Source organism: Mobula birostris, chromosome 14 (genome assembly GCF_030028105.1).
Source record: "Mobula birostris isolate sMobBir1 chromosome 14, sMobBir1.hap1, whole genome shotgun sequence".
NCBI classification, from domain to species: Eukaryota; Metazoa; Chordata; class Chondrichthyes; order Myliobatiformes; family Myliobatidae; genus Mobula; species Mobula birostris.
Genome location: NC_092383.1, coordinates 1070607 through 1085024, shown reverse-complemented (window position 1 = coordinate 1085024; position 14418 = coordinate 1070607). Strand labels below are relative to the sequence as shown.

Genomic DNA, 14418 nt, shown 5'->3' with positions numbered 1-14418 from the left:
CATGGCAATGCTGTAGCCAGATTTCATTCCAGAAAAGGCCATCTATATTAAGTGATTGCAATTTTAAATCATCCAGTCTACATGTTAGAGCTTAAGTTGACCAACATGCCCAACATTGGATGTACACCTAACAAAAAAACAGCACCATTAAAGCACAAGCAACACATACAAAATGCTGGTGAACGCAGCAGGCCAGGCAGCATCTCTAGGAAGAGGTACAGTCGACGTTTCGGGCCGAGACCCTTCGTCAGGACTAACTGAAGGAAGAGATAGTAAGAGATTTGAGGGAGGGTGGGGGAGATCCAAAATGATAGGAGAAGACAAATTTTTCTAATCAATTTTCCAGCTCTTAGCTCCACCCCTCCCCCTCCTGTCGTCTCCTATCATTTTGGATCTCCCCTTCCCCATCCCACTTTCAAATCTCTTACTATCTCTTCTTTCAGTTAGTCCTGACGAAGGGTCTCGGCCCGAAATGTCGACTGTACCTCTTCCTATAGATGCTGCCTGGCCTGCTGCGTTCACCAGCATTTTATGTGTGTTGCTTGAATTTCCAGCATCTGCAGATTTCCGTGTGTTTGCGTCATTAAAGCACAATATGTATTATATACACCAGTGTGTTCATCTTCCCTAACAATTTTCCTTTTTCTTTTAGAGTCGTCTGGAAGACAAACCTGTTGCAAGCAGCTGTCAAATGTAAGTGGATAGAATTTTGTCAAATCGTGGATATTACAGCATTGTGGTTGTTGCTGCTCAAATGTCCCTATGTCAGGAGGTGGCTGCAGGAGTTCCTCAGGGCAGTGTCCTTAATGTGACCATTTTCAGTTGCTTTATCAACTATCTTCCTTTCATCTGCCATTACCACCAATACAATGTGGAAGTCACCAGTAACAAAATGTATACTGTGATCACAAGAACAGGCCTGAGGCTGGATATTCTGTGGTGACAGAGGTTGGAGTGTGATGGATGCCCCTCCACTTGGATGAGTGTAGCCCAGCAACCCCCAAGAAGCTCAGTACGATCCAGGACAAAGCAGCATCCCATCATCCATCTGAGCAGTCATTCCCTACACCAGCGGCACACACTGAACAATGAGGAAGCCGATCAAAGCTTGCAGAGGGGTCTGGATCAGCTAGAAAAATTGGCTAAAAAATGACAGATGGAATTTAATGTGGACAGTGTGAGGTGTTGCACTTTGGGAGGGCCAAACAGGATAGGTCTTGCACAGTGAGCAGTAGGCAATGAGGATTAAAACAGAGGGATCTGGGAATTCAGGTCCATAATTCCTTGAAAGTGGTGTCACAGGTAGATAGGATTGTAAAGAAAGCTTTTGGCACTTTGGCCTTCATAAGTCAAAGTAGAGTGTAGTAATTGAGATGTTAAAATTGTATAAGACATCAGTGAGGCCTAATCTGGAGTATTGTGTGCAGTTTTGGTCACCTACCTACAGGAAAGATGTAAATAAGATTGAAAGTGTGCAGAGAATATTTACAAGGATGTTGTCAGGACTTGAGGACCTGAGTTATAGGGAAAGATTGAATAGGTTCGATGCTTCAATTTAACAATGGTTAGGTCTGTTCCCTAGAGCGCAAGAGAATAAAAGGAGATTGATAGGGGTATACAGAATTATGAAGGGTATAGACAGGGTAAATGCAAAACAGGCTTTTTCCAATGAAGGCTAGGTGAGACTACATCTTGGAGATCATGGGTTAAGGGTAAAAAGTGAACTATTTAGGGGAACGTGGGGGGTGCGTAACTTATTCACCCAGAGTGGTGAGTGTGTGGAATGAGATTTCAATGGAAGTAGGTTCGATTTCAACACTTAAGAAAAGTTTGGATAGCTGCACGGGTGGGAGGGCTACAGTCTGGTGGTGGGTTGGTAGGACTGGGCAGATTAATAGTTAAGCATGGACTAGATGGGTTGAACAGCCTGTTTCTATGCTGTAGTGTTCGCTGACTAATAAAATACAGTACAATTCTCCCAGCAGGACAGACTAGGATAGCCAGGGTATACACACCACAACCTGCACTTTTTTTTAAACCCAGGCACTATTATGACTTATCATCACTGGGTCTAAATCTGAGAACATACTCTGCAGTTACACTGGACATACCTTCTAGGCCTGCAGTTGTTCAAGTTAGCTGACTGCCATCTTCTCAGCAGGGTGAGATCTAGAGATGTTGTCCAGAAGGCAGGCACAAATCTTTAAGGTGATGTGTTTTGTTAGATATTCATTGTAGTACAGGTCAGACAAAGCAAGCAAGGCAGATGTAACGAAGAACTAACTGTAACAAGGGAGTGTGTGCACGTACCTCTTCATTCTGCAAAACTGGTGCGACTGGTCCCAGATACAAAACCTCCCAGACAAAGGAATTACAGAAATACTGAAGCAAAATTACTACAAGTTACTAACAGTCTACAGACAAAAAGATGGTTCTACAAACATACTATATATGCAAGTGCAAAATAAGCTAAAGTCACAAGGAGAAACACAATAAAACGGCTTGGACCCTAATCTACCAAGGGCAATAAATGGTGACTCTCGGATCCTGAAAGTTAGTATATAAAAAAAAAAGAATAGACACGAGCTTCTGGGACTGATCTGCTGGGTTCCTCAGGCATTGCAGTTGTTATTTAGAGATACAACAGGGTAACAGCCCCTTCCAACCCAGTGAGCCGGTGCTGCCTACTTACACCCAATTAACCTACCAACTGTACGTCTTTGGAGTGTGGGGGGAAGTTGAGCGGAATTAAACACAGGTGGCTGGTTCTCCAAGAGTATTCTACTAACTGCTACACTACCATACCACCCCAAATTATTTGGGGTGTGTGTGTTTGTGTATCTAAAGTGCCTATGTAAAGTATTCACCCCCCCCATGTTTTCATGTTTTATTGTTTTGCCAACGTTGAATCACAGTGGATTTGGCTTTTTTGACACCGATCAGCAGAAAAAGACACTTTTGTGTCAAAGTGAAAACAGATCTCCACAGAGTGATCTAAATTTGTGTGTGTGTGTACATGCAATAAAGATGAGCTTTATTCGATGTATATACAGTGAAATCAGCAAGGATTGTACTGAGTAGTCTGCAAGTGTCGCCACGCTTCCAGCACCAGCCTAGCATGCCCACAGCACACTAACCCTAACCCTTGTGTCTTTGGAATGTGGGAGGAAACCAGAACATTAGAGAAAACCCACACGGTCATGAAAGAACATATAAACTCCTTACAGACAGTGGCAGGAATCAAATCCTGAGCTTGTAGCTCATTGCTCGAAATTGCTGCACTAACTGTTATGCTACTGTACCATCTCTGCACTTGTGACAAAATTTATTTCACTTGGAAATATATTTTTTTTTTTGCTTTCTCGTCTGCTGAGTGTCTCCAGCGTTGCCTGCTTTTTTAAAATTTTATATTGTAAAGTTCATATGTAGTAAAGGGGAAACTGCATTAACTTTTGCACTCTGACCCACACAAACTGATATGACAATGAGCATACAATTTGTTTCAGATCATTGCTGAATGAGGAAGAAAAATCAGTCCTGATACTAGAAATAACTCTCCTGTGGTTCAGGTTGAAGCATGAGATCTTTGTATATCTGCCAAACCAACTACTTGAGTTCTCTGTAGAATGCCTTCTGGAAGTTGGTACACCTTGTTCCTTTCTATATGCAATGTTATTGTTTGAGTACAGCCACTGATTAACAGTCTGAGTACACTTTTGCTGCTCTCACTAATGCTTGTTTTAGCTATAGCACTAATGTTTGTAGCATGGACACTTGATTGAAATACATCATTAACATGATGTGTGCTGTTCAGCTGGTAACAGGTGAACGTGGGTCACCTGAAAGAGGTTTTACTTTCAACATACTGGGCTTTTTCATCTCCTGCTTTTGTGTACATTCTCACTTTGACTACATTGGTTCCCACCCACATCACAAAAATAGGCTGGTTGGTGAAAGTGCGCCTAGAGTAAATGAGTTGCAGGAGAAGTGGTGGTTTGGGGAGCTGAGGGTCGTGGAGTGGGAGGCCATGGCTTGCTTGAAGTTACATGAACAACAAGCATGAAGGGAATGTTCTCGGTCTGTGTTGCCTCAGTTAGTTGCACTGACCTGTTTCAGAAGAAGATAGGAAAAGGTAATCGGAAATAAGATCATGATTGAGCATAGTAACCTGCAGTCATTTGTTTTTGATGGATATATTAGATCTACATTAATCTATCAATATTGCTAGTCTCTAAACTGTCGTAAGACACTTTTCTACATTAAAAACATAAAGCATTTGTTTTAGTTGATAGCAGATACCTGTTTTTACTGTGTAAGCAATAAATTCATCTGAAGAAATGTTCTTGTTGTCTGTGTTGAACAGTATCTGATGTAAAAGTCATTCATGTGCAACTGGTGAGGTTTATTAAATGTCACAAAATTATCAAAACTTGCTAATATGCTTTCTACCTGTTTAAATAATTTATTTGTCGTGTAGGTAGTTTATTTTAATTTTAAATCTTTTTGGTCAAATAAGTTGATTACTTTTGCATTTCAGGGCTGCTGGTGAGGATGCCTTAACTGGTAAGACTGAAGTTCGTGTAACATGCTGAGTATCAATAATATATAATTTTACTGAAATAATTTGTTTTTGAGGAAGTGTTTGAACGTTTTAAACCAGTACTTTTGGAGTAGGCTTGAATACTTTGAAAGGACTGTAGACGTCAGCTTTGTGATTCTGCAAAAGGCTCATTTATGCTGTAGTCTTGTTTCAATCTACTTTGCATTTGTGCACGATGTTCTGATATGTAGGTGTATGTTTTGCCTGTATGGAGTTTTAGTGCTGAAAGAGAAAGTCCCTTGTGCCAATGATCAAAATCTGATATGTCATTATGGTCTAATTCCAACAAACATTTATTAATAAGTTCTCCCTTTTTTTGTTACCTGTTAAATTTGCTTTGCTGAAAGATAATCAGACTTCTTTCTCAGTGAACACCAATTCTTTTCCTTCATTAGCTTTACATAATGCCGTGGCTTGCTTTCTACTTAATTTCTTTGTTGGGGAAGCCAGTTATCACCAAACTACATTATAGTGATAATTTTGTGCCCAAGCAATTTATATAAATGAACTGTGCTTTATATGCATAGTGTTTAACATTTAAATTTAACACTGAATATTGCAAATATTGAGCAAGTTGACCATCTTCCTTGTGTTTAAAATTTGTATCCGATGTTAGACCATACTTGTACTGCTTGAAGTGATAGAAATTGTCAATTTTATAGCAACTCTTCTGCTATTTGCTCCATGGTTGCTGCAGTCCTATTAAAGATGGTCTTGGCTGTAAGTGATTTAACACCGGCTTCCTAAGTGTCTGGAGTGTATTAGAGAAGTCATCCAGAAATATAACTGAAGTGCGTTAAAGGTGTAGTTTTGTAAAGTGACTGACTTTAATGCTGTTTAGCATTTCGATATGTTCTAAATGCAGCTGCTTTTTTTTTTAATAGTCTAACCCACTGGATGTTTTAAAGATCTTGATCTCCATCTTTTTCAGCACAACACTTTTACAATGCTCATCCATCTCACGTAAGGCAAAGGAAAATGGGAGGTGAGGGATATTGAAATCTTCAGATTTTTATTCTTTAAATTGCTCTTTTTAGCAATCAAAATAACAGTTTATGAAAAGTTAGATTTCAGAAAACTAGTTAGTTTTACAGTAGAAAACCTTCAGTACTTTTGCACGAATCCTTTTACATTTAACTTTTAAATTATTAAATCTCTTTTTCCCTCCTTTGACTCTTAGTGATTGGTTCGCCTTTTAAACCTGCACTGGATGTAAATTACTTCTATTCAGGTTAGTATTACTAAATGTTAACTTGCTCTAATATTTACTTCAACCACTGTTTGGGATTGACCGATGATGAGGTCTTTGCATCCTTCCCACAGCAGTTGAGAGGAATAATTTGATGCGACTTTCTCAGAGCATTCCTTTTACTCCTCTTCCAAACAGGGGTGAGTTAAACTTATGCCATTTCTTCTACTATTTAAACATCCATTCTTGTTGACGTACAGTCTATTGTTGTTTTATATGCTGTTGGTGCACTGTCATCCGGAGGAATGATGTTTTGTGTGGTCAGATGACCGCAAACTTGGAACTTGAAAAGTTAAGCATGCAACAATAAATCTCTCTTGTGCAGTGACTGTGATTGAATTATAGAGTAATGCACATCAGAGAATCTCAACATCAACCAACAACTCTCATTTCTGTTCCCATGCCTAGCTGTGTTCAATATCTGTACATGTACTGCATCTTTCCATTGGCTATTATTTTTCCTCTATTTTTCAATTTCCTTGTTGCCTGTTAGTCAAGTTGCAGTTCCAGTGTGAAGAACGTAGAACAGAACAGCACAGGAACAGGCTCTTTGGTCCACGTTGTTGTGCTGAACCAATTAAATTAGTGATCAAGTGGCCAACTATATGGATCTCAAAATTACAATACTAACCAGTTGTTGGAAGCCATTTGTCCATCGGGAAGATTTTTGTCTGCCCCCTTGTCACAGTTCTCATTTTTCCTGTCCTTACCCAGTGGTTAGCACATGCAGTCAGTGGGAAATCTGCCTTCTCTTGCCTAACTAAAACCCTTTGATTTTTGGTTTGTTACATTGAAACATACTACAGTGAAAAGGATTATTGTCCCTGCCTTGAATAAGTGCCTTGGTATAATATGCACAGCTCTATGAAGATGTTGCCTGGAATGGAGAGATTACATGGGCTGAGCTTACTCTAACTGGAACATAGGAGGCTGAAATTATTTTAGAGGATAATAAAATTTATGAGCAACATAGGTTAGATCATTAGCCTTTCTTCCCAGGGTAGAGGCTGTGAAGGTATAGAACGATAGGAACAGAAATCTACAGCACATTACAGGTCCTTTGACCCACAGTGTTGTGCTGACCATGTAACCTACTCTAGAAAGTGCCTAGAATTTCCCTACTGCATAGCCCTTTATTTTTCCAAGCTCCATGTACCTATCTAAGAGACTCTTAAAAGATCCTATTGTATCCATGTCTGCCCCCTTTGCTGGCAGTGCATTCCACACACCTACCATTCTGTGTGGGAAAAGCTTGCCTCTAGCATCCCCCTTGTACCTACTTCTAAGCACCTTAAAACTGTGCCCTCTTGTGTTAGCTATTTCAACCCAGGGAAAAAGCCTCTGACTATCCACATGATCAATGCCTCTCATCATCTTACACACCTATAGAGCCACAAGTTTAAGATGAGAGGAGGAACTTAAAGGAAATCTGAGGGTAATTTTTTTTTAATGCAGGTAATTGCTGCCTGTGGAGTTGATAGAAGTACGTACAGTTACAAGATTTGAAAGGCGTCAAGAAATATGGGAATGAGCAAAGATGTTTCTGTCTGGTCAGTTGTTGGAAATCTGAAACAAATCACTGAAAATAGGCAGTGGATCAGGCAGCATCTGTGGAGTGAGGAAAGAGTGGGTGTGAGTTGGTTCTACTTCCAGTTTAGAAACAGAATAACGATGTATAATGCTTATAGTAATGTTAGTTGGAACATTATTAATTTAGTGTGCTTGTTTTGATATGATTGGCTTTCTCTTTTGTGTTAAAGGTGAACCTGTGACAATATATCGGCTTGAAGAGAGCTCACCAGTCAGTCTGAACAACAGTATGTCCTCCTGGTCACAACAGGGCCGATGTGCCAAGATTGAGTTCTTAAGTAAAGAAGAAATGGGGGGAGGATTGAGACGAGCTTTGAAAGTGGAGTGTACCTGGTCTGAGTTTGATATACTGAAACCAGGTCAGCTGTATATTGTGAAATCTTTTCTTCCTGAAGTAATAAACACATGGAAGAGGATCTACAAGGAAGATACGGTACTACATCTCTGCTTGAAGGTACTTGGACTGCACTGGCTTCGTAAGAAAGGGAGGGGTGATAGGTGAGAGCTGGATGGGGAGGCTGAAGTGAAGAGCTGGGAAATTGATTGGTGACAGGGATATAGGGCTGGAGAAGGGGGAGTCTGATAGGAGAGGACAGAAGGCCATGGAAAAAAGAAAAGTGGGGGAAGAGCACCAGGGAGGTGATGTGCGGACAAGGAGATGACATGAGAGAGGGAAATGGGAATGGTGGCGGGGGTGGGGGGGGTGGGGCGGCATTACTGGAAGTTTGCATAATCAATATTCATGCCATCAGGTTGGAGAGTAGCCGTACAGAATATAAGGTGTTGTTCTTCCAACCTGAGTGTGGCCTCAGCGTGACAATAGAGGAGGCCGTGGATAGACATATCAGAATGAAAATGGGAAGTGGAATTAGTGTAGGTGCTCAAAGCAGTCTCCCAATCTACCATTATACAGGAGGCCACACTAGGAGCACCGCACACTGTGTATGACCCCAACAGACTCACAGGTGAAATGTCGTCTCACCTGGAAGGACTGTTACACCTGCCCCCTACACCTCCCTTACTACCATTCAGAGCCCTGGGTGACTGGATGATTTTGTGACCATAGGGGCTCCGTATTTGATCATTGTTGCTAGTGTAAGTTAATGGGACAACACTAGTGATAGATAATACAAATGCTGATGTAGTTGGCCTGCTCTGTTGAATGGAGAAGTGACACGTGGATCAGTCCAGACAGGTAAGGTGACACTTTTTTGCATTGGGAAGGCTCAACAGGATTAAACATTTGAAACTGGGAAAGTACTGTAAGGCATTGAGGAATGGAAGGATTTTCATATACCTCCGGGTGCTCCGGTTACCTCTCGCATCCCAAAAACCATACCGGTTAGTCACATGGGTGCAAGTGGGTGACACTGGCTCGTTCAGCCAGAAGGGTCTGTGTCCCTAAATAAAATAAAATTCATTTTTAGACTAGTAACATCGTATTTTGACAGTCTTTTTCTAGAAACTGAAGTTGCTCTGCTCATTCCTAAAATCCAGTTTTCTGTATATTTTGTACCAGTAGATGGGAATTGCGCAGCCAGTGATTAATCACAAATAACAGAAGATCATTCATTCAGGTTTCATTAGTGGATGTGGCTTATTCGTGTTGGTACTCGATGAAACTGGATTGCTCTATACTTGTAGAATATTTTCTAATGGGTTTTCTGCGCAATAAAACACATTATGCCTCTGACTGGCCCCTGTTGCTGATGTCGTGCAGTGCTGCCACGTATATAGTTAGGGTGCCTAAGACTTCAGAATCTGAGTCAGGTTTATTATCACCAGCATGTGATGTGAAATTTGTTAACTCAGCAGCAGCAGTTCAATGCAATACATAATCTAGCAGACAGGAAAAAAAAATAATAAATGAAATAAAACAATAGTCAATAAACAGGTATATTGAATAGATTTTTTTTAAATGTGCGAAAAAACAAATACTGTATATTAAAAAAGTGAGATTGTGTCCAAAGCTTCAATGTCCATTTAGGAATATGTAAAAAGGAAAAGACTGGTAAAGACAAATGTAGGTCCCCTATAGACAGACAGGTGAATTGATTATGGGGAGCAAGGACATGGCAGACCAATTGAATAATTACTTTGGTTCTGTCTTCACTAAGGAGGACATAAATAATCTTCCAGAAATAGTAGGGGACAGAGGGTCCAGTGAGATGGAGGAACTGAGCGAAGTACATGTTAGTAGGGAAGTGGTGTTAGGTAAATTGAAGGCAGATAAATCCCCAGGGCCAGATGGTCTGCATCCTAGAGTGCTTAAGGAAGTAGCCCAAGAAATAGTGGATGCATTAGTGATAATTTTTCAAAACTCGTTAGATTCTGGACTAGTTCCTGAGGATTGGAGGGTGGTTAATGTAACCCCACTTTTTAAAAAAGGAGGGAGAGAGAAACCGGGGAATTATAGACCGGTTAGCCTAACGTCGGTGGTGGGGAAACTGCTGGAGTCAGTTATCAAAGATGTGATAACAACACATTTGGAAAGCGGTGAAATCATCAGACAAAGTCAGCATGGATTTATGAAAGGAAGATCATGTCTGACAAATCTCATAGAATTTTTTGAGGATGTAACTAGTAGAGTGGATAGGGGAGAACCAGTGGATGTGGTATATTTGGATTTTCAAAAGGCTTTTGACAAGTTCCCACACAGGAGATTAGTGTGCAAACTTAAAGCACATGGTATTGGGGGTAAGGTATTGATGTGGATGGAGAATTGGTTAGCAGACAGGAAGCAAAGAGTGGGAATAAATGGGACCTTTTCAGAATGGCAGGCGGTGACTAGTGGGGTACCACAAGGCTCAGTGCTGGGACCCCAGTTGTTTACAATATATATTAATGACTTGGATGAGGGAATTAAATGCAGCATCTCCAAGTTTGCGGATGACACGAAGCTGGGTGGCAGTGTTAGCTGTGAGGAGGATGCTAAGAGGATGCAGAGTGACTTGGATAGGTTGGGTGAGCGGGCAAATTCATGGCAGATGCAATTTAATGTGGATAAATGTGAAGTTATCCACTTTGGTGGTAAAAATAGGAAAACAGATTATTATCTGAATGGTGGCCGATTAGGAAAAGGGGAGATGCAAGGAGACCTGGGTGTCATTATACACCAGTCATTGAAAGTGGGCATGCAGGTACAGCAGGTGGTGAAAAAGGTGATTGGTATGCTGGCATTTATGGTGAGAGAATTTGAGTACAGGAGCAGGGAGGTACTACTGCAGTTGTACAAGGCCTTGGTGAGACCACACCTGGAGTATTGTGTGCAATTTTGGTCCCCTAATCTGAGGAAAGACATCCTTGCCGTAGAGGGAGTACAAAGAAGGTTAACCAGATTGATTCCTGGGGTGGCAGGACTTTCATATGAAGAAAGACTGGATGAACTGGGCTTGTACTCATTGGAATTTAGAAGATTGAGGGGGAATCTGATTGAAACGTATAAAATCCTAAAGGGTTTGGACAGGCTAGATGCAGGAAGATTGTTCCCGATGTTGGGGAAGTCCAGAACAAGGGGTCACAGTTTGAGGATAAAGGGGAAGCGTTTTAGAACCAAGATTAGGGAAAACTTCGTCACACAGAGAGTGGTGAATCTGTGGAATTCTCTGCCACAGGAAACAGTTGAGGCCAGTTCATTGGCTATATTTAAGAGGGAGTTAGATATGGCCCTTGTGGCTACGGGGATCGGGGGTATGGAGGGAAGGCTGGGGCGGTGTTCTGAGTTGGATGATCAGCCATGATCATAATAAATGGCGGTGCAGGCTCGAAGGGCCGAATGGCCTACTCCTGCACCTATTTTCTATGTTTCTATGAATCGGATGGCAGAGGGGAAGAAGCTGTTCTGAATAGCTGCACAGTACTGATTTTATGTATTACACTGTACTGCTGCTGCAAAAAAATTAACGACTTTAAATTGTGATAAATTTCATTCTGTTATGGGTCTCTGTTGTGGAGTGGGAATGGGACAAGGGGAGGGGAATCCATGGTAAGGAAAATGGAGAGGGGAGGGAGTGGGAGGCACGAGAAAGACGTTCTGTGATAATCAATCAACCAATTGTTTTGAATCAAGTGACCTTGCCTGGTGTCTTGGGGCCACCCATCTCTCTCCCCATCCTCCACCCTGCCCCGGCACACCTCTGCCACCTGTCTCACACCCCTCCCGCAGTGCTCCACCCTCACCATTCCCAACATCGTTTGCTCCCAAACTCGCACTCCACTCCACGTTGACAAATACAGTACTATGCAAAAGTCTTAGGATAACTATATAGATATGAGAGACTTTTGCACATTACTGTGTATTTCAGATGGCGCCTGACAGATCTTACTGCATGCTTTACCACCAGTCTCTTGTTTCTAGGAGATTCAACAGCAGAGAGCTGCACAGAAACTTGCTTTTGCCTTCAACCAAATGAAACCAAAGACCATTCCCTACTCTCCAAGGTCAGTCACAATCTACAGTTTCAACTTTTTAAAAATTCTATTCTCCAAACTTCTAATGATAAATAAGTTTGTAAAGTCTGCTGTCTTTCAATATTGCTGGGAGAGTAGCATGTCGATGTAACTGTTCCCACAGTCTGGAGCCATTAGTAATGTGTACAGAAGGATACAGCAGAGTGATTTTAAAACACACTCTGCATTGCCGGTCCCCCACTACCTGTATCAGAGACTACTGAATACTGATGTCCTTGTGCACTATCACTGCATTGATTTTGTTCTGAAAAACTTCGAGCTTTTTGTTATGCTGAATAAAACAATGTAGGCTGTGCATAGTTGTCATGAATATAGAATCGCCACCTAACTTTGTTACTGAGGAACAGCACTGTTACCAACAGGTAGTTTCTAATGTGGTTTGCCAACAGCAGAAGCAGTGTCTTTACAAGCACTCACCAGCTTTACCCGTCCCAGTGTCATTTAGAAGACTAGTTTACTTTCTCTGCTTCAGGATGGAAACGATACTAGAGATTTTGTTCACAGTAAGGAATGGAATTATTAAAAAGCCATTCAGTCTTTGTGGCTACACTGCCAGTCATTGAAGCTGTTCTTGGGTGCAGAAACCCCTGTATCCTTTCATTTTGGTTCTTAAAAAAGCTATCAATTTGCTCTTGAAAGAAAGCTGCTCCTATTTAGAAAGTTGGGATTCTTCTAGTTCAAACTTTTGAAATAATAGTAATGTATGTTTAAGCATCACCTTTACATTAACAAAATGCTTCCAGGAGCTTAAGGATGATGGTATGTTTGATTATTCTTACTAGAAGACTAATAATTTTTCAGTTAGTTCCAACAATATTGCTGAATTAAAGTCTGATTTAACCTCAGGTTCCTGGAAGTGTTCCTTCTGTATTGTCATTCAGCAAGCCAGTGGTTTGCGATTGAAGAATGCATGAGTGGTGAGTTCCGCAAATTTAATCACAACAGTGGTGATGAGATCCGTCCAAACAACATGCTGGAGGAGACCATGCTTGCCTTTAGTCACTGGACTTATGAATATACTAGAGGTGAACTATTGGTTCTGGACTTACAGGGTGAGTACATGCTGGCTTTCCTTTGTTAGAGTGAAGTTTTTAGTGGAATAAAGAAGAGAATCTCCCCAGAACAGGCCCTTCTGCCCACTGTGTCCATGATGCCAATTTAAATGCTCTGTTTGCCTGCATATGGTCTGGACTCCAACATTCCTTGCATAGTCACGTGCCTGTCGAGAAACCTCTTAAATGCTGCCGACCCCGTCCCCTTCAGCTCTGAATGGCCTGTTTCTGTGTTGCGTGATTGGGAGTCAAGATGCAGGGAATTAAGGGCAGTGAGCATGGGATTGATTGCTGCAGTGGGAGATAGCATGGACTCAATAGATTGAATGGCCTCTTGTGTGTGTATAATGCAAGGTACACTGCTTGGGCAGAATCTGAAGGAACACTGGTGCTCTCTCACATGCACTCTACGTGAGTAGAGGCAAGAGAATTACTCATGGCTGATCCTCACTCTGTCATTTTCCTACACCAGCCCAATTTCCTTGATGTCCAAAATCTCTCGGATGCTGCCCCACATTTGTGTTTACTGCACTTCTGCCCTCTTTCATTGTCCCAGCACCTGTTCACCTTTGGGCACAGAAAAGTAAAGTTCAGTAAATAATTAGAACACAGGGTACTAGTTTGGTAGTCTACATATTGACAAGCAGGTGATCACTGTGAATATTGGAACCAAGTTGTTAAATTCTGTACAAAGGGAGCTACAGTGATGTGGACAAACCATGAAAACTTTTGCTGATGCATCGGGGAATGTAGTTTGGTGAGGAGGAGCTGCTGAATACCAAGGCCAGCTCGAGATGAAAAGCTAAAACTGCGGGAACAATGGCATGTTACAACATCCAAAGTGCGCTTCCGTTCACCGTGGTGACAGACACATGTCAGAACCTTAGACTGCAGCAGGGTGAACGTGAGCACCAGCATTTTGTCTGCAGAACGACAGTAATTCCTCCACCACCACCCCCCCCCCCCCACCCCCACCCGCACCATCAAAGATGGTGCTCTACCCACTGTTCATACAGCAAATTGTTGCTTCACATCCTAGGACCTGCAGTCCCTTGTGCCTGTGTTGAAGCAGGAGTGTGCATCTTCTCCCTTCCTTTCTAGTGCTGATAAACAGTCTCTGAAACGTTGACTGTGTTCCTTTCCATAGAGGCTGCCTGACCTGCTGAGTACCTGTGGCATTTTGTGTGTGTTGCCCAGAGCTCAACACTGATGTATTGATCTAGTGACACATGCACTACATTGGACAGTCACTTATCTAAAACTTCATTGCCCACTGAGATCCAACACTACTTTACCTTTTCCACCCATCTGGCTTCACCTATCACCTAGCTAAATCTCCTTCCTTTCCCCCCCACTTTTTTATTCTGGCACCTTCCCCTTTCCTGTCCTGATGAAGGGTCTTGGCCCGAAAAGTTGACTGTTGATTCCTTTATATAGGTACTGCCTGACCTGCTGAG

General features: G+C 41.8%; 1 protein-coding gene across 4 annotated transcripts in view; it reads left to right on the top strand.

The window, feature by feature from the left end:
• trpm7 (transient receptor potential cation channel, subfamily M, member 7) overlaps nt 1-14418 on the top strand; it is a 148339-nt gene that overhangs the window by 129240 nt on the left and 4681 nt on the right. For 3 of the 4 annotated variants that reach the window (XM_072277915.1, XM_072277916.1, XM_072277914.1), the window contains 8 exons: nt 653-693; nt 4538-4563; nt 5532-5585; nt 5781-5831; nt 5924-5989; nt 7610-7893; nt 11797-11879; nt 12756-12961. In XM_072277915.1, the coding sequence (XP_072134016.1) occupies nt 653-693; nt 4538-4563; nt 5532-5585; nt 5781-5831; nt 5924-5989; nt 7610-7893; nt 11797-11879; nt 12756-12961 (811 nt within the window). The remainder of the gene's footprint in view (nt 1-652; nt 694-4537; nt 4564-5531; nt 5586-5780; nt 5832-5923; nt 5990-7609; nt 7894-11796; nt 11880-12755; nt 12962-14418) is intronic. The other variant, XM_072277918.1, reaches the window with a different exon arrangement.